This window comes from Myotis daubentonii, chromosome 6, assembly GCF_963259705.1.
Source record: "Myotis daubentonii chromosome 6, mMyoDau2.1, whole genome shotgun sequence".
Taxonomy (NCBI): Eukaryota; Metazoa; Chordata; class Mammalia; order Chiroptera; family Vespertilionidae; genus Myotis; species Myotis daubentonii.
The window spans coordinates 21,325,705-21,345,878 of NC_081845.1; the positions used below are offsets into that span (position 1 = coordinate 21,325,705).

Consider the following 20,174-nt stretch of genomic DNA (forward strand, 5'->3'; position numbering starts at 1 on the left):
CTCCATTTCCCATTGTGACAGTGGACCCCCTTCTCTCTCCACTTTGAGTTTCACATTAGTTTTCTAATCCTAAGGACTGGGGGTGGGAAGGTATTTAACAACCGTTTATAACCTTTTAAATATTTATGATTATTCAACAAGATCCTGTTGGATCTTGGATGCTGTATCAATTTGGAAGTTACTTGGAAAGATTATCTGTTAATTTCCCCCCTCATTCTGTTTTATAATTCTTTAAAAGGGAAAGATAAATTATAATTTACCAATTAAAAAAGTATCTTCTTCCTTACCACTTTACTACATTTTGTTTTATTTTTCAGGTGGATTCCTGGATAATTATGTTTTTTTTTACTGCTACAAAGAAAATTTTTAATAGTTTAAATACACTTTAATAATTAAATATAATTTGAAACTGTTAATATCATTTAGTTTCTAATAAGTGGCACCATTTCTACCTAAACTGATTTATTCCCTTGATTTCTTAACATTTCTCTTCTTATAGATCTGGCTGACAGCAATGTATCAAGGCTTAAAAGCTGGCACCTACTTTTGGCCAGGATCAGACGTGGCTGTAAATGGCTCCTTTCCTACCATGTATGAGCCTTACAACAGGTAGTGAAGCACTTGCAGATATAACCCCATCTCCACAAGAATGATTAGCGTTTTTTTCCCTTTTGTGGTTTTAATCTTGATGCTAATTCTATTCTTTCAGTGTGGGGGCCCAAAATCTTGAAGTGATCATTGAATCCTTCTCTTAGATCCCTCATCCAGTCTGGCAGTAAATGCTTGTAGCTCTAATTCAAAATATGTGCTGTCTGAGAACTTTTAATTACCTCCAACATAAACACTCTGGCTTGAGCTGTCATCATCTTTTGCCTGTATTACTTTGCTAGCCCTTTTATTTTAAAATATATTTGTATTGATTTCAGAGAGAAAAGGAGAGGGAGAGAAACATCAATGATGAGAGAGAATCCTTGATTGGCTGCCCCCTACACACACGCCCTCCCCCCACCAGGGATAGAGCCCACAACCTGGGCATGTGCCCTGACCAGGAATCGAACCAGGACCTCCTGTTCATAGGTCGATGCTCAACCACTGAGCCACCCCAGCTGGGCAATGGTAGCCTCTTTATACGTCTCCCTGCTTCTGTTCTTGTCCCCTATTACCTATTCCCAATCTACCAGCCAGAATGAGTACTTACACAAAAACCTCAAACAGGTTCAATGAAGACACTCCTTTGTACCCCAAAATGCAACGGCCCCCTGTTTCACTCAGTGTAAAATCCTACGAGGCCCTACCTGGTATGAACCCCACTGTCCCTCCCCCCACCTCTCAAACCCCCTCTCTCACTGCTTCCCCGGGTACTCACTGTGCTTGAGCCACGCTCACCTTCTTAGTGGGCCTCCACACACCAGGCTTGAGCGCGCATTGGTGGTTCAGTGGTAGAATCCACACACCAGGCTTGAGCGCGCATTGGTGGTTCAGTGGTAGAATCCACACACCAGGCTTGAGCGCGCATTGGTGGTTCAGTGGTAGAATCCACACACCAGGCTTGCTTCTGCTGTTGGGTCTGCGCTGGCTGTTCTCTATTTGAAGTAATCTCACCTCTTGTACCTGCGTAGCCTCTTCCCTCACCTCCTTAAGGCCATTCCTCAAAAAATTACCTTCTCAATTTGTCTTGGCCTGATCACACTAAGACTTTAAACTCCAAACCACCCCACCCCACTTTCTCAGGGTCCCTTTCTCTGCTCATCTCTCTCATTTTTCATAGAAGTTTAGTTTTAGTAAACCGTGTATCTTATGTATTAGATTTCTTGTTTATTATTTGACTTCCTCCAAGAGAATGTAATCTCTAGGAAGAAAAGCGTCTTTGGTTTGCTCACTAATAAATTCTGTTCAAAATGAACAAATAGTGTTTGGCAATAGGAGCTTCATCTATAAATGCACAAGTGAATGAAATAAATAAAAATAAACAAATTAAATGAATGACTAATCATTATCGGTCTTTTATTTTAGTTGGGGGAAAATTGAAGGAGACAAAGATGAGAAAGGAGGAAAACTATATTTGATTTATAGAGAGGCAACTTTATATATGGGTATTGAAAACAGGAATCCCTTTAAGTAATACTGAGCCCCTTTCAGTATTTTGATCATATTTGAACACAAATGGATATCCAAAAAATATCAACCTGCCTTTCTGAGTAAGAATCTAATGGGATTATTCTTGATTTGCTTACTTAAAAACAATTATTTACTCTACTTTGCAGTAGTGTCCCATATGAACAGAGGATCTCTACACTGTTAAAATGGCTGGACCTGCCCAAAGCTGAAAGGTAACATCAGGGACATGCTGGCACAACAGGATACTTGTGGGTATAAAATGAAATTATCTCTTTATTTTAAATGACCACTTTTGAAAAAGACATTTTTTTTAATTGGCACTTTTTTTCCTTTTTTAAAAAATATATTTTTATTGATTTCAGAGAGGAAGGGAAAGAGAAAGAGAGAGAAACATCAATGATGAGAGAGAATCATTGACCGGCTGCCTCCTGCACATCTACTGGGGATTGAACCTGCAACCTGGGCATGTGCCCTTGACCAGAATCAAACCCAGGACCCTTCAGTCCACAGGCCAATGTTGTATCCACTGAGCCAAACCGGCTAGGGCCCAAGACAACTCTTAATAGAAAGAACAAGACAGATTTTGTTACTGAGTCAGACCCACGCTTGCGTCTGGAAGGTCTTATTTCATTCCCATTTGGAGAGTCTCCCTGCTGAGGTGGACCTCTGGTCCTGGAGGAATGGAAAGAGGCCAGAGAAAAAGAGAAGAAAACTGCCACAAAGTTCTAGATTTACCACCTTCCCAGGTCCAACCTATAAGTTTATTCCAAGTCAATAATGTCTTCCTCTGTTTCAATTTTACCCTTAGGCCCAGTTTTTATACACTATACGTGGAACAGCCTGATTCTGCAGGACATAGTTTTGGACCAGTCAGTGGTGGAGTAAGTTTTTTTTTTTTTTTTTAAACACACATATAAATGTCATATCATCTAGCCCTAACCTACAAAATAAAATGGTATTCTTTAATTCCCAGTCAATGCATATAAAGGTATTTGATGTATATACATGTGGCGATAAAAATAGTTAAAAGTCTGAAAAGGCTATCTGCCTTATTAACCATACAATAGTTTAATGTCTAGAAAGGATATCTATCTTATTAACCACATTTTGGCTCATTTAGTAAACACTTATTGAATGCTTAGATGTAGCACTGTTATTTCATATAATGAAAACATCAAGGCTAGATATTGCATGTGCCAATCTAATATGATTTTTATTTTTTGAATATATTTTTATTGATTTCAGAAAGGAAGGGAGAGGGAGAGAGAAATAGAAACATCCATGATGGGAGAGAAACATTGATCCGCTGCCTCCTGCATGCCTCCTCACTGGGGATCAAGCTCACAACTTGGGCATGTGCTCTTGACTGGAATTAAACTCGGATCCTTCAGTCCGCGGGCTGATGCTCTATCCACTGAGCCAAACCAGCTAGGGCTGCCCATCTAATGTTGCTGTGACCCATTTCAAGCTAAGTCACCTGCAAGTCCATGTAGGATACCCAGCTGCCTATTCTTGCCCAGCTCCCTTTATAAGCTCCTTGTAATTGGATTTAATATGCTATTGTCTCAGGCAGAATTATTCCCCTCCTGGATTTCCATTATAACTAAAGTAGACTTCTTAACATTAGTTTTTTCATTATCTAACCATTCTGTTATGCTCTGACAACAGAAATCTAAGTCTTCAATGTTACTTAAAAAAAAAAAGTTATGTCTTTTCTAAAATCCACTGATATAAAGATGAAAAGGCATTTCCCCACCCCATGGAAACTCATGTAACAATTATCCTGAACTGTTCTCCGTTGGAACACAAGCATATTTATTCTGGCAGCATGACTACTATTTATCAGAAATGCCTTTTCTCTTTCTTCCCATTAAACCAAAATGAGTTCTAATAGAAGACCCAGCCCATTGATACCACTTTAACCCTTCAGTTGCTTCATAACCTGATTAAGTGTTTAATTCTATGCTACAATGGTATCCCACTCGAAACTTTGTTCTGCTCGAAACTGTGGCACAGAATTAAACAGTTAATCAGGTGATTGTTACAGTGAATGGCTCAGTAACTATCTAAAGCTGATTCACCATTTCTCTTTTTCTAGTTGAATTGTTATTCATTTTTGATATGCTTAATCCCTTGAGAGAGTATGCTATAATCTACAATTCTGACCCCCAGAATTGACAATAAAAGGCACCATGTCTTATTTTTAATCAATGCTTTAGTTTAGCACTCAAATACATCTTAAGTATATAATTATGAAAAATACTGCAAAGGAAAAGATCAGGGTGCCCTGAGAAGAATTTGAGGAGCTTCTAAACTAGTTGGGGAGGGTGAGGGCTGGGGCTGGTTAGAAAGTTCTCCTCTGAATGACAACAGGAAAAAAGTTCACAAACAGCCTGATCAAGGGTGGAGCTGTGCACACTAGAGAATCACATAGGATAAGCAAATGGACAGACAGACAAACGGACAGATGGCTAGACAAATACGGTAATGGTAAGAATAATAACAGCAGCTAACCCCTTTGTCTGGGCTAGAGTTGGGGCTGGCATCCGGTCACTTCCTGGTCAGTAAAATGTGCCATCTATGGAGCGTGTACTTTGCAAAGACTCTGCTTCCTTAGAAGCCTGTGATGAGCTAGGTTGCACAGTCCCTTCCCTGCAGGAGCACACACTGGGCTCCGGAGGTGGTCATATGCACAGATGATTTCAAAACTGTGGAGAGTTAACAGTAGCAGAATGCCTGGTGCTGGGAGAGGACGGGTTGGACGGGCTCTTGGTGTAGTAGGGAGGAGTGAGTAGGGTGACTGTGAAAGGGGACATAATTATGCCGTGACAGTAGGTAGAAACTGACTCTCACTGGCAAACCAGAGTGTAAGGTCACCCTAAGAATGAGGGTCAGGAAAACATCTCGAGTTGATGGATTTAGCAGTAGATAAGGATGGTTTGAGTTCAAGTGCTCCTCTGTCTCTTATTAAAGGTAGGGCCATGAGCATATTAACTTCTTTAAGCCTCTGATTTCCTGGTCTCTACAACTAGAAGTTCCAGTAATACCAGCCATGAATGTTTGCTATGAGGATTTCATGAGATAATGCACTAAAGCTCTTAATAGAAATTGGCTAGTAGAATTCTTTCTTAAAAAAGAAAAAAAAAAGGCAATCATTGTTATAATAGTACCAAGAGAGATTAAACATTCCCTCTCCCCCCATCCATGGCTATTACACTTGCTTATTCACTGAAGAAAAAAAAAAGATAGAAAGTTATTCATTTAAAACTTGTCATTTCAATGTGCTATATTGATAAAGTGTAGAACAATTTAAAAACACAAAATATTATGGGCAATAAACTACTCCAATTCACTATTCAGAAGCAACCACTGTTAATAATACCTTGATATATTTCTTTTTAATTTTCTGTTCGTGTGTGTGCTTACTAAGAAATGCTAACTATATATATTTAAAAATAAAATCAGGATTATGCAATATGTATTAGTGTGTATGTGTACAATTTGGTTTGAATTTTCAGTGTTTGACATTGTAGTGCAAGATTTTCCTAGGCCATTGTGCTTTAAAATTATTTTGTAATGGCTGCCGAGTATGTCTTCTTAAAGCTGTGGTATAATTTATTTATTTTTGTATTTAAATAAGTAATGTGATGACTATCTTTGTATGTAAATCTCTATTTCTACTCTAAATGATTATTTAGGACAAGTGCCCAGAAGTGGAGTTATTAAGTTACAGGACATGCCCCCTTTTACCTTTCTGATTACACATGGTCTTATTGTTATAAGATCTTCCAGAATGTGTGTACTCATTTAGGTTCCCGTAGACGTTTCCACTCCCCAATACTGGACACTGTCATCAAAACTTCTGCAGTTGAGTCATGGTTGTTGAGGCTGAACATTTTTCTCAGATGTTTACTGGACAGTAGTTTATCTTCCTTTGTAGGGAACACAATTTACATTTTTGTCTATAGAAACTTAGGGAATTGATATTTGGTAAACGTGGTAAACCAGGCACTGGTCTCTCTGATGTTCTATTTAAAATACCAGCAATTTCAGAGAAGAAAATGTGTTTAGTTTTCACGTGATTAGATAATGATTTGGTTTGTTAAACCTTAATTCATGAAGACAATCTAAACTTCTTTTCCCCCCCTTAGGTAATTAAAGCCTTAGAGGTAGTAGATAACGCTTTTGGAATGTTGATGGAAGGTCTAAAACAGCGGAACTTAGACAATTGTGTCAATATAATCCTTTTGGCTGACCATGGTATGCTTTTTAAAAATATTATGTTTATCATTGATTATATCTTACAAAAAGAGTAGTGATATTTTAAATTGTCTAAGACCTGGAAACTGTTGAATAAGCCAAGAATGGGTTTTAGATAGGCTTTGATGAATAGAGGACTGAAAGTTTAAACTTCTAGTTTAATTATTCTAACGTTCTTTTGAAAATCCATTCATACACTTATATTTTTGGTAAAAATGGAGTTAGTAGTACTGAATGGATGTGGTTGGATTGTTATTCATTCATTAAAAAAGTGTTTTTTGGGGGGCCTTCTTATTGGTGGGTGATTTGTCCAAATAGATCGCCTATGTTGGCTAGTCTTACCTTGTCCTGTGGGTGTTTGTTTGTTTTCTTTTTTTAGTTACGTAAATACAATTCTATAAAGTCCTTGTCCCTTCATATTTGTCTACTTGAGGCCCACTCTTCACTTCGGTTAACCTGAGCGTTAAATGACAAGGAACAGCTGCCACACCCTCTGCCACTCACCCAATTGTAAAGTACTCGGCCATTTAACAGATGCTTTTCAAGTGCTTACTTAATGCTGAGTACTGTATTAGAGATGGTGTGTGTGAAAGTACAGAAGGCAGAAATGGACCTTTTTCAACTGGGCTGGTCAGCACCGTCTTCTCTAGGAGGGTACTCAGTGTCCCCCAAAGGCTACGAAGGAGCCAGGATGGGCGAGGCAGGGAAAAGGAGCGCGTTTGCAGAACTTTTGTTTATCTTTTAGAACATTAAGATCATATGAAACATAGTAGTGATTTATTTTTAAATTCTCTAAAAAGATGCCCTAACACTTTGGCCTATTATTTTAAAATTAAAGGAGATAGTCTAATAAAATTAGATAAAAATAAATGTAAAGAATAAAATACTTAAAAAATTTAGATGTAGTTGGAAGAATCTTCAGATGCAATGGTTTAACTACCAAATTGTTTTTAGAGGACATGCTACTTATATAAATTTAAATAATACACTTATGAAACGTGAACATTCTCTAGCCCTTATTCTCTTCATGGATTGTTTTTTAAAAATGCATGTTACTTTTTTATTTTAAAATATATCCTGTTACCTCAGGGACAAGTCAGATATTGTAAAATCTAATTCGATTCCTACAGAGGATTTTCTTTGAAATTACTTTAATTGACCCACATCAAACAAATGATCTATTTATAATTCCTGTCCAGTCTCCTCTTATAAACCCTTCTCTTCATCTGCCAGGACATTCAGAGTCTGCCATTTATTTTTTTAAAAAAATATATTTTTATTGATTTCAGAGAGGAAGGGAGAGGGAGAGAGAGGTAGAAACATCAATGATGAGAGATTCATTGATCGGCTGCCTCCTACATGCCCCCTACTGGGGATCGAGCTTGCAACTGGGGCATGTGCCTTTGACCAGAATCAAACCTGGGACCCTTCAGTCTGCAGGACAACACTCTATCCACTGAGCCAAATTGGCTAGGGCTCAGGGTCTGCCATTTAGAGTACAGTAATAGAGTAATCTGTAGAGGTTCTCAGCAAAACTTGGTTTGAGATCTTTAACATAAAATGTCTCCTACTTGACAGGATCAATATATATATATATATATATATTTAATTTCAGGAATGGCTCAGACTTACTGTGACCAGGTGGAATATATGACAGATTACTTTTCCCAAGTAAACTTCTACATGTATCAAGGGCCTTCTCCCCGCATCAGAACTCGTAATATACCTAACGACTTCTACAGCTGTAAGTATAAAGATGCCTATGGGGGGGGGGGGGAGTAAAACTGAGTAATCTTAGCCCCCTATTCTGAGGATGTAGGGATTACCAGGCCCGCTCTTCTGACTTCTTGGGAAGACCACAGAGAAGCAAATGAGAAATTTGTTCAGTCTATAAAGACTGTGGTAATACCCAATATTTTTAGGTTACAATAATATATCTACTCCATTCTTAAATGCTAAAATAATTATTTTCTTGAAGTAATTTTTTATTTACTTTTACCAAATCATAGTCATTAATAAATGTTTGTGTCAAATTCATCTTAGTCGGTCACATTTTGTGCAGTTATTAAGAATCCATTGTAATGTGGATTATGTTTTTTCTTTTGAAACAGTTGATTCTGAAGAAATTATTAGGAACCTCAGTGTAAGTATACAGTCTCCTAACACATATATTGAAGTTAATGTAATGTCCTTAATCTGGGTGTTAGGAAATTCATATTCTATATTTCTGAGTCCAAAACTCTTGTCAACATTACCTTACATGCATATCAGTTGCTTTTATTTTGGTTGTTTTCCTTTTGGAGTTGACACCACTACAGGAAATCAGTTTGGGGTAACATGGCACTGACTCCTAGCTTTCACCGAATGGGCTGATGTTTCATTCCAAGCGGCCAGGCTAGTGAGCTTCAGGCAACATTGCCTTCCACATTTCTTTTGTGTGTTTTTTTTTTTGTGGGGGACTTAATATCAGAACATAATGAATCATAGAATCCTACAGATCATTTTGTACTGGTCAGAAAAATCATCTCTGCCTTTTAAGTGCAATTGCAACTGCTTTTTGTTGGTTCCCACATCCCAGATTGTAAGAAAATAAGCGGGGCAAATTCCAGAGAAATTAAAGCAATCTGAATTTTTCAAGGTAGAGTTCATGATAGTTGGAAAGCCCTGAAGATAGTCTTGTGTGATAGTTTTAGTAGTTCTGTATTTAAAGTCTATTAATAAATATATGTCTACTATATCCATGTATTCCAACTACTATATTCATGAGTTTACCATTGCTTGGGATGGGGCTAATTATTTTTAAAAAGTATAGGTGATATGCAATTAGCGTACAAACTGTCAGGTTGAAATGTGAATGATTATGGATACACCGGGTGAAGAATAACCTTACTATCACCTGGGACCCATTACAAGTTTGAAGTAGGAATGACCACTAGAGCGGAAATCCTTTAGAGCAGTGGTTCTCAACCTTCCTAATGTCGAGACCCTTTAATACAGTTCCTCATGTTGTGGTGACCCCCAATTTCATTGTTACAAATTGAACATAATTAAAGCATAGTGATTAATCACAAAAACAATATGTAATTATATATGTGTTTTCCGATGGTCTTAGGCGACCCCTGTGAAAGGATCATTCGACCCCCAAAGGGGTCGCGACCCACAGGTTGAGAACCGCTGCTTTAGAGCGTTAATCACTCCCTTTTTCTCCGACACCTTCAAATATTCTGATCTTGAGTAGCATGCAATGCTCTCTCACCCCCTACTGGTGACGGGCATACATGCAGTGTGTTCATGCTGATTATTGCATGAGCAGTTGAGAGTTTGGATTCTCTAAATCCATATATTGTTTTCCTTTTTATCCCTCACCTCATGATCTGTATAGCTAAAGTCTTGTTGGTGAGATGAGGAAGGGAAAAATTCAAATAATCCCACTGATGCAGGGGATTGGATGCCATAGGCTTTGGAAATCCATTACATGGCGTGACAGATATGGACTAGACCTGAAAAAATGGACCACCATTACATAAAGTAGTCCATTATTTCCAGGAAAATATTTCTTGTGGTAGTACAATATTCCCAGTACTGCTGTTTCAGGACCTATATTGAGTTTATATTGGACAAACATAACCAAATACAAACTGGCAACTCAGTGAATTCCACTACATTCTGCATGACAGACAACAGTATCAACTTTTTCTTAGGATAAAATAACCAAAATTTCATCCCAACTCTAGTGTCTTCACCTGAAATTCTCAAGTGCAAAAGGTAATAATGTACTTCTTCATGGGTTAGCAGTGTACCTCAAATTTTCTCTGGATTTACTCTGGCTACATACTCGCCCAGCTAGGAAAGTGTGACTTGTCAAATTATCTGTGGTCCTTGTGAGCACATTCTAGTCCCTTGTAACTGAGGAAGCTGCACACTCAGCAGCTGCCAACATATGTTTGCCTGGAAGTTACAAAAATACTGGCTGAGGAGGAAGTAATAATAAATGGAAAAGCAAAAAAATAAACCTAGGAAAGATAGCAAAGTAAGCAAGAAAAAAATGGCAGAAATATCTGTGCAATAATTTTTTTCTCTTCCCCCCTTCATTCTATAACATACTTTGTCTTCCTACTTTCTGTACTTCCTCTAAAATTGTTTTTGTTGTTGTTCATAGTGCCTTGTTTTTATTATATAATTTGAGCATGAGATAATAGTGACACAGACTTGAAATATTTATGAGATTATTAAGGCTCAAAATAAACGAGAATATAAGAAAGTAGAAAAAAATCATTTCCTCATGTCTGCGTAAGAAACATCCAAACGTGTAGAAACATCCAAAAATGACAACAGTTGCCAAAAAGCAAACTCTCAAGTGCCTCGGAGAATAGCAGGGTTGACAGTTTCTTTTATGATTTGAAATTAAGGAGGGAAATAAGGATGATTACAAAAAGGTGGGAGAAAGCAAAGCAGAGATTGGATCACAGGATAGTTAACAAGGTTATGTGTTCTCTTGAGGGTGGTTTTGTTTATTTGAAAGGTGTGTTAAGCGAGATGCACAAGAACAATGGACAGGGCTTGCTTGAAACACCTTTCGCTAAAGAATTTATATGCCTGGGGAGTGACTACCATCATGACCTACCCAGTTAGGAATTTATGATTTATTACAGCACCCCTTATGATCAAATCACCCTGTGAGGTGACTTTCTGTAGAACTCCTTTTTCATCCATACCTATAATTCTTTTTATTTTATTTTTTAATTGATTAAAGTATTACATATGTGTCCTTATTCCCCCAGTGCCCCCCACCCGCACACATACCCTCCCCCCCCCTGTGTCTGTGTCCATTGGTTAGGCTTATATGAGTGCAGATAAGTCCTTTGGTTGATCTCCCCCTTACCCCCACCCTCCCCTACCTTCCCTCTGAGGTTTGACACTCTGATTGATGCTTCTCTGTCTCTGGATCTGGTTTTATTCATCAGTTTATGTTGTTCATTATATTCCACAAACGAGTGAGATCATGTGATATTTATCTTTCTCTGACTGGCTTATTTAGCTTAGCATAATGCTCTCCAGTTCCATCCATGGTAAGAACTCCTTCTTTTATACCACAGCATAGTATTCCATTGTGTAGATGTACCACAGTTTTATAATCCATTCATCTGCTGATGGGCACTTAGGCTGTTTCCAAATCTTAGCTATGGTAAACTGTGCTGCTATGAACATAGGGGTGCATATATCCTTTCTGATTGGTGTTTCTAGTTTCTTGGGATATATTCCTAGAAGTGGGATCACTGGGTCAAATGGGAGTTCCACTTTTATTTTTTTGAGGAAACTCCATACTGTTCTCCACAGTGGCTGCACCAGTCTGCATTCCCACCAGCAGCGCACGAGGGTTCCTTTATCTTTGAATCCTCGCCAGCACTTGTCATTTGTTGATTTGTTGATGATAACCATTCTGACAGGTGTGAGGTGGTACAGCCTTGTCGTTTTGATTTGCATCTCTCGGATGATTAGTGACTTTGAGCATGTTTTCATATGTCTCTTGGCCTTCCTATGTCCTCTCTCGAAAAGTATCTATTTAGGTCCATTGCCCATTTTTTTTATTGGCTTGTTTACCTTTCTTTTGTTAAGTTGTATGAGTTCCCATACCTATATTCTTTATCTGAATTATTTTTTTTCTTCTTAAAAAGGTCATATGGGAGAAAAAGTTCCTTCATAGTCTATTTCTCATTACCTCATTTTTTTTTACATAGATACCAGTTTGATTTTTACATACTTTTAAAATATGCTAGATACAGCAGCAATAATTAAAGAAACAACATTACTTTCTAATTTGTGAGAAATTCAGAATATTTTGCAAATAGGGAGACTACTAGATCTCAAAACCTACTGAGTTGATTTGAAAAGTAAGCAAATGTGGGTGATTTAAAGTGTAAATGAGTCAATTGTGAAGGGATTTTTGGTGCAATTAAAGTAATTTTTAAAATTTTTACTTATTATACTAGTGTAGTATATATTTTTCATATGTAATTTAGGCTCAAAAATACCATTGTAAATCTAGACTTATATTTATTTTATCTCAAAAAAGGAAGGGAAGTTTATGGTGTGTAAAGATAAAGATATATATAAAACTTAGAATATCAAACAATATAATTTACATCACATTTTTAATTGTAATCTAAATATTGTTGCAATAATAGAAATAATAATTAGGGAATGAGACCACATTGATAATAGTTTTAATATTCCTATTGTATTAGCTAAGCTTGACTCTTCTTGTGTATTTTTAAATATGTTGTCATTGATTTCAGAGAGAAGAAGGGAGAGGGAGAGAGAGAGAGAAACATTAATGCTGAGAGAGAATCATCGATCAGCTGCCTCCTGCATGTCCCCCTATTGGGGACCAAGCCCAAAACACCGGCATGTGCCCTGACCGGGAATTGAACTGTGACCTCCTGATTCATGGGTCGATGCTCAACCACTGAACCACACTAGCCAGCAAATCTTGTTTTTAAAAAGTGCTTAATAAATTGTTGAAGTAAAATTGTTGAATTAGCAACCCTCATGCACTGTTGATGGGAATGGATTGGTGCTACCACTATGGAAAACTGTATGGAGGTTCCCCCCAAAATTAAAAATTAAACTGCCCTATGACCCAGCAATTCCACCCAAAACACTAAAATGGGAGAATATATGCACCCTATGTTCATTGCAGCATTATTTACAATAGACTGAACCCAGGACTTCTTCAGATAAGACCCTGAAGAAGACTTGGAAGCAACCCAAGTGCCCATCAATAGACGAACGAATAAAAAGGTGGTGTAATATAATGGACAAAAAGGCGGCATCCCAACAAATGTATACTCACTTTGAATAATTATTAATTCCAATAGATTAAATCTGAAAAGAAAGAAACATCAATTCAACTATTAGAAAAAAGTTTGTATACTTTTTTTTGGGACACCCTACATAATGGAATGTTACTCCGCCATAAAAAGGAGTGAAATCTTACCATTTGCACAACATGGTTGGCACTAGGGAGTATTACACTAAGCGAAATAAGTCAGTTAGAGGCAGACAAATACCACATGATTTCACTTATATGTGGGATCTAAAGAAAAAAATAAATACATGAACAAAAATAGAAACAGACTCATAGATACAGAGAACAGACTGATGATTGCCAGATAGCAGGGGGTTTGGGGGCTGAGTGAAAAAAGGTGAAGGGATTAAGAATTACAAATTGGTAGTTACAAAATAGTCGTGGGGATGTGAAGTACAGCATAGGGAATATAGTCAATAATATTGCAATAACATGTATGGTGCCAGGTAGGTACTTGAAATATCGGAGGGTAGGGGAAAATCACTTTGTAAAGTAGATGATAGTCTAACCACTATGCTGTATGCCTGAAACCAATACAAAGTGGTTTTGAATATAAACTGGCATAGAAAAACAAAATTAAAATTTTTTTTATCTGTTTTTCAGTGCCGAAAACCTGATCAGCATTTCAAACCTTATTTGACTCCCAACTTGCCAAAACGACTACACTTTGCCAACAATGTCAGAATTGACAAAGCTCATCTTTTGATGGATCGCCAGTGGCTGGCTGCGAGGTTTGTGTGTCCCTTTACTTATAATACTTTTAACAACGATCTTTCATTACGAAGTTACTTGACCTTACCCTGTTATTGTGATCACATACATTTTTTTTGAGCATGACATTTTCTTGACCTTTTTATATGCTACCCAGAACTTCTGTATTTGAAGTGAGTGTTATTAGGTTGCTGATTTTAGCTTCCTAATCTTCATGATATAGATGAGAATTGAGAAAGGAGGCTGAGATGGTTCATTGATTGTTCCAGAGATTGTCAGTACCAATACATTCTACGCCCCACCCCCCCAATCATGGTCTACTTTAGGCAGCAGATATAAAGATATCAGTTGTCTTCCAGGCTGGCTTTTTAAGATATTTGTCATCTTTGTGGTTTTTGTAAAAGAACATGTTTATGGCTGTAAAGGCAAGCCAATGATTGGCTGTTGCATTTCATTTTCTAGTTATCATTGTAATTCATGTTGATCATTGAGCCTTTGAAAAATATGTGTGTTTACAGAAAATAAAAATCATTGCATTCCCAAATAACCAATTCATTGATTTAACAAGATGTTACTGACACTTGCTTGTGCCAGACCCTGTTCTGGGCATTTGAGATACAGAAATGATTCCCGCTCTCTTTGTCAAATGGAAAAGACTGATCATCAGTCAGTAAACAAAAGATACACACTTTCTGGTAGTTTAATGTTTCCTACTTAAAAATTTTATTCTAGCATTTTTTCCAGGTGTGTAAGTGGATATAAAGAGAATCAGGGTCATATTATGTTTTCTGGACTATCTTATTTGTTGTATGCTACATAAAGCCAGGGGACATGCAGAGGACAGTGAGAATACTGTGGCTGAAAGGTGTTTAACAAAGAAAGAGGAGATGAAGGGAGAGGAGGGAGTTGGGTTCTAATATAACTGTGTGCAGGACGAAGAACCGGAGATTTGGCCTAGCCTAATTTTTTAAAATACATTTTTATTGACTTCAGAGAGGAAGGGAGAGGAAGAGAAAGAGAGAAGCATCAATGATGAGAGAGAATCATTGATCGGCTGCCTCCTGCATGCCCCCTACTGGGGACCGAGCCCGCAACCCAGGCATGCGCCCTGACTGGGAATTGAACCGTGACTTCCTGGTTCACAGGTGGACTTTCAACCACTGGCCATGCCAGCCAGACAGCCTACTCTATTTTATAAGGTTCTAGAAAACCAAGCAGGTTCATTGCTAGGCCAGAGAGTGCAGTTTCACACCTGGTCACTAGATGGCACCAGGCTCTTCTTGATGTTAGAATATCTTAACCTTTGTGTGCCTCAGTGGGCTATACCGCGGCTCAGAACAGCATTCTCTAAATTTTAGAGTCTAAAAGAAGGATAACATATGTGAACAAAGCTAAGCTTTACTAATATTAAATATATAGGATTACTAGTAGTGTATGTATGTTCTATATAAATAAATATACGTCCAAATGTGGGTAAGTTCTCCAAATTGTTATCGTTAGGAGCAGGGGTCCTCAAACTACGGCCCGCGGGCCACATGCGGCCCGCCAAAAACATTTATCCGGCCCGCCGGGTGTTTTTGCCGCCGCTGTGTGCATAGGAATTTGTTCATAGTTTTTTTTTAAAACTATAGTCTGGCCCTCCAACGGTCTGAGGGACAGTGAATTGGCCCCCTGTTTAAAAAGTTTGAGGACCCCTGGTTAGGAGTATGAGATCAAAGAGTTAGGAGACCAAATGAGAAAGGACCCATCCATCCCACAGCATGACCTATGGGTTATAGAAGGAGAGTCCAGCCACCAGAATACTTCTGGGTTTCATGCATGAATACCCAGTCTCAAATGATGAGTTTTGTCCGTTTATTTTATTTTTTAAAAAAATATTCATTTTTTTACAGAGAGGAAGGGAGAGGGATAGAGAGTTAGAAACATCGATGAGAGAGAAACATCGATCAGCTGCCTCCTGCACACCCACTACTGGGGATGTGCCTGCAACCAAGGTACATGCCCTTGACTGGAATCGAACCTGAGGCTCTTCAGTCCGCAGGCCGACGCTCTATCCACTGAGCCAAACCGGTTAGGGCTGAGCTTTGTCCATTTAATAGCTAGTAGCGTGATGTAAAATAAAAACTGCAGCAGGAGAGTTCAAGACCAGGCTCTGCACCTAGCTTCTTATGAGAACTTGGACAAATTAGTATCCCAGGACTTCGTTTTTCTCACCTGTAACCCAAAATGAGCCTGGTTTTATTATTCTCTTGCTATTAGCACACCAATTAAACCAACTTAGATTATAAAAAATGCTGAGTGCAGCCCAAACCAGAACAACCCCGGAGTCTTGTCTGAAGAAGTCCTGGGGGTCAGTCTGTTCCCAATGCTTAACACCTGAGTCCCAGACTACGGGTTTTCTAAGTTAAAGTATGCATCTTCAGTTACAGTGTTCAAAATTTGGTAACTAGATTAGACTCCCATTTCAAATTATTGCAAATCTCATCATTTCAGTGTAATCTATTTCATTCATCATCCTCCTTCTCATCATCATACTTATTTTACCCAACATGTGTTATGTTTTATTAATTTGGGAAAACCCAATTATTTGAAACTCTAGTTGAAGTATTGTGAAAGTACCCTTCCAGAGAAACATGAATAACTGTTTGTTGGGAATATTTGTTGGAAATAAGCCTTGTATTTATTAGAAGCTGACAAATCTGTTGTGTAGATGTGTATGTTTCCCCACGTCCCGTGTGGTTCAGGGTTCAGGATCTGGAAGAGGGGCCGCACACAAATGAAAGAGACGAGACAAGAAACAATAAATTGGAAATTGGGGGGCCAGGTGAGAGCCCATCCCAGGAGGATGGACTCCGCTTGTGTTCAGGCCTTGTTATCATTTTATTGAGTTTGGGATACACCCATAGTCCTTAGGCAGGCAAGTTCCAGTAACAGACAGACTATCTTATCAGTAAGGATTTGCATGACTATCTGGTGGGGAAGTTGCTTCAGCTACCATTGTCTCAACTAAACAGTGGGTGCATAGCCCTGGCCTTTGCCAGGGCTTCAAGGGTCACCAGCATTCCCGGCTCCTTGTCCACACCTCTCTGCTAGAGAAGACAATAGGCAACTTCCCACAATCTGTCCCAGGTACCTTTCTAAGAAATGGAAATAGGACACAGTTCCCACACTAAAGGTCTTAGCCCAGGTGGGGAGGGCGACCACAGCTGTAATCAGGTGTAACAACTGCTGCACTAGGATCAAGCCCATGGCACAGGTGTGGCCAGAGAGAGCCAGAGAATGCTTCCTGGAAGCGTGATTACTGCTCTGTGTTTTGAAGACTTGGAGTGTGTTAGTCTGAATGTTGCCACACACAGCGGTTCCACCCTGTGCAGTGGTGCAGTCTGTGCATTGCAAGAGGCACTCAGCCAGGAAGATGGGTGCAAGCAGCTCACCAAGCCCTGACATGGGCTGGAGCTGGAGGAGGAAAGAAATATTTCCCTTTGCTGGAAGGCATCTATCTGCTTGCCAAGCTCTGAGCACTGCCAGGCCTTGTCTTCTCAGAGGTGCTTCTTTCTCTAAATGCTCAGCAGCAGCCCAGGGGACAAGAAATGGCAGAAAGAACTAGACTTCAGCAATTGCAAGTAGTCCTGTGTCACCAGGGCACTGGGTGGAATGAAGCTGCCTTCTGCATGAAGGACCTTATCTGACATGACTAAGGAGTGTGACTTTGACCCGGAAGAAAGAGACCACTGGTAAATACCAGGTGACTGGAGGTGAATATTGTGGGACTTACATTTCAGAAAGCTCACTGCAGCAACCTATGGAGGAGATGGTCAAGTGAGTGGTAGGGAGACCAGTTGGGAAGAGGTGTAGGGATCCGTGCTTCAGTGTATCACAGCCCCAGGACAGGCTGTGGGGCAGAGGGGCAACAATGGTAACTCATTATCAGAAAAGTAATTTTAGTGAACTCCTAACTTACTAGGTAGTACTAGTTCATCATATTCTGTCCCACATTTGTATTCATTAAAACACAATCCATTTGCAGCAGTGATAAATAGCGTTAAATAGGATTAGGGGTGTGTGTGTTTATAGGGAGATTCTGAGTCACATAACCAATTAGGAAATTTGTTCAGATGAGAGTTAATGAGGGATCTAGCTTAGCAGGGTGTCAGCAGAAGTGAAAGGGAAAATGTGCAAGATACTATGGGGAGAGATAGGACTTGGCAACTGGGTACCGTGAAAAAAGTCTTGCTCGTTTCCTATTTGTGTCATTACCCAGCTGTGGTGGAGACTTGGCCTTGATCTCGACTTTATTAATTAGACATGAAGAAAATTAAGAAGAATCTGTTCCAAAAGATTTTAGATAGTACTTGGAAGTTGAGCTAAATTATGACACATAAAATCAACTCATCTTTTCCAAATGACAGCTTCCATTTTCCCAGATGTCATTTCCAGAGCCAAATTAATGGTTGGAAACATAAGCAGAATAGTTAGATGAACAAGTTTTTAAAGTTTTCACTTGCAATAGGAAATGGGGCTTTTTAAAGCAATATTTTTTAAAAAAATATATATTTTTGTAGATTTCAGAGAGGAAGGGAGAGGGAGAGAGAGATAGAAACATCAATGATGGGAGATAATCATTGATTGGCTGCCTCCTGCACGTCCCACATGGGGATCGGGCCCACAACCTGGACATGTGCCCTGACTGGGAATCGAACCGTGTCCATAGGACAATGCTCAACCACTGAGTCATGCTGACTCAGCTCAAACAATATTTTTTATCTTTTGGTTCTGAATAAAGATTTTCAATACTTACTAAAGTTTTCTAATTGAGTTGGGTTAAGAGTAATATTAAGATTACTCTATACAGATTTTTCTGAAAATAGGTAAGTAAAGGATCACTTTTAGAAAATTTTACCAATGACTTGGTTCAAAAGACCTTTTCTTTCACTAATGAATAGTCTAGCTTCCCACAGAGAATTAAAACCTTAATTATTACTAGTCAGTAATTTTGGGGGGCCAAATATTTATGTAGTAAGGATAAAAGTAGTTTTTAAACAGCTTTTACCTTAGACCAGCGGTTCTCAGCCTGTGGGTCGCGACCGCTTTGGCAGTCAAACGGCCCTTTCACAGGGGTCGCCTAAGACCATCCTGCATATCAGATATTTACATTACAATTCATAACAGTAGAAACATTACAGTTGTGAAGTAGCAACGAAAATAATTTTATGGTTGGGTCACAACATGAGGAACTGTATTTAAAGGGCCAGAAGGTTGAGAACCACTGCCTTAGATCAACAATTTTATTGGAATTAACTAAGGTAAGGACATGATATGGCACTTTAGGGTAATCAAATTTAAACGTCTTATAAATAGGACTCCTCTTGCCTCCCCATTCCTGGTATTACTTAACGTCTTTCTTTTCTCTATTGGGTAAAATTGAGTGTGGCCTGCTCAGTGTTGTGATTTATTTTTTTTTATCTTATGATTTATTTTTATTTAAGCTGAGTGAGTTACTTATGACTTTTATAAAAGTTTATTTTTTTAAAGTTACAAATTAAAGTCCTGCTCTCAGCTGATCCTACAATTTAAAACCAAACAAAAACATTGTGTGTGTGTGTATGTATGTGTGTGTGTGTGTGTGTGTGTGTGTGTGTGTGTGTTAGTCTGGGGAATGGGACGTGAGGAGTGGGAAAGCAAATGAGAGAAATCCTTTTTTTTAAATGTATTTTTATTGATTTCAGAGAGGAAGGGAGAGGGAGAAAAAGACAGAAACAATAATGATGTGAGAGAACCACTGACCAGCTGCCTCCTGCACGCCCCCCACTGGGGATTGAGCCTGCAATCCGGGCATGTGCCCTTGACCAGAATCAAACCCAGGACCCTTAAGTCCGCAGGCCATCACTCTATCCATTGAGCCAAACCAGCTAGGGCTGGTTTTGAACTCTATATCCAGTTGTTTGCTTTCCTCCATTTCTGTCACTTGTGATCTGTTTCTTTGTCTCCGCATTTTTTATGCTTCCCTGTGTTGATAGAGTGGCTTTGTGTGCTAGGTGTCCTATAGGGCCCAGTGGCTCAGCCTCTCCAATTACCTGAGGTGGATACTCTTGGTACACCCCTTTGTGGGCTTTGTGCATAGTCTTGTTGTAGTTAAGCCTTGATTGTTGTTGGTATCACTGCGAAGAATTGACCTCCAGGCCAATTGGCTGTGAGAATCGGCTGTGTCTGTAGTGGG

General features: G+C 38.9%; 1 protein-coding gene across 1 annotated transcript in view; it reads left to right on the forward strand.

Moving 5' to 3' along the window:
- The window catches only part of ENPP3 (ectonucleotide pyrophosphatase/phosphodiesterase 3), a gene marked incomplete at its 5' end in the record, with an annotated part of 89,915 nt that overhangs the window by 34,839 nt on the left and 34,902 nt on the right, over window positions 1-20,174 (forward strand). Inside the window, 7 exons of the mRNA XM_059700353.1 lie at window positions 500-609; window positions 2,265-2,330; window positions 2,927-2,999; window positions 6,270-6,378; window positions 7,994-8,122; window positions 8,490-8,521; window positions 13,850-13,977. Coding sequence (XP_059556336.1) covers window positions 500-609; window positions 2,265-2,330; window positions 2,927-2,999; window positions 6,270-6,378; window positions 7,994-8,122; window positions 8,490-8,521; window positions 13,850-13,977 — 647 coding nt within the window. The remainder of the gene's footprint in view (window positions 1-499; window positions 610-2,264; window positions 2,331-2,926; window positions 3,000-6,269; window positions 6,379-7,993; window positions 8,123-8,489; window positions 8,522-13,849; window positions 13,978-20,174) is intronic.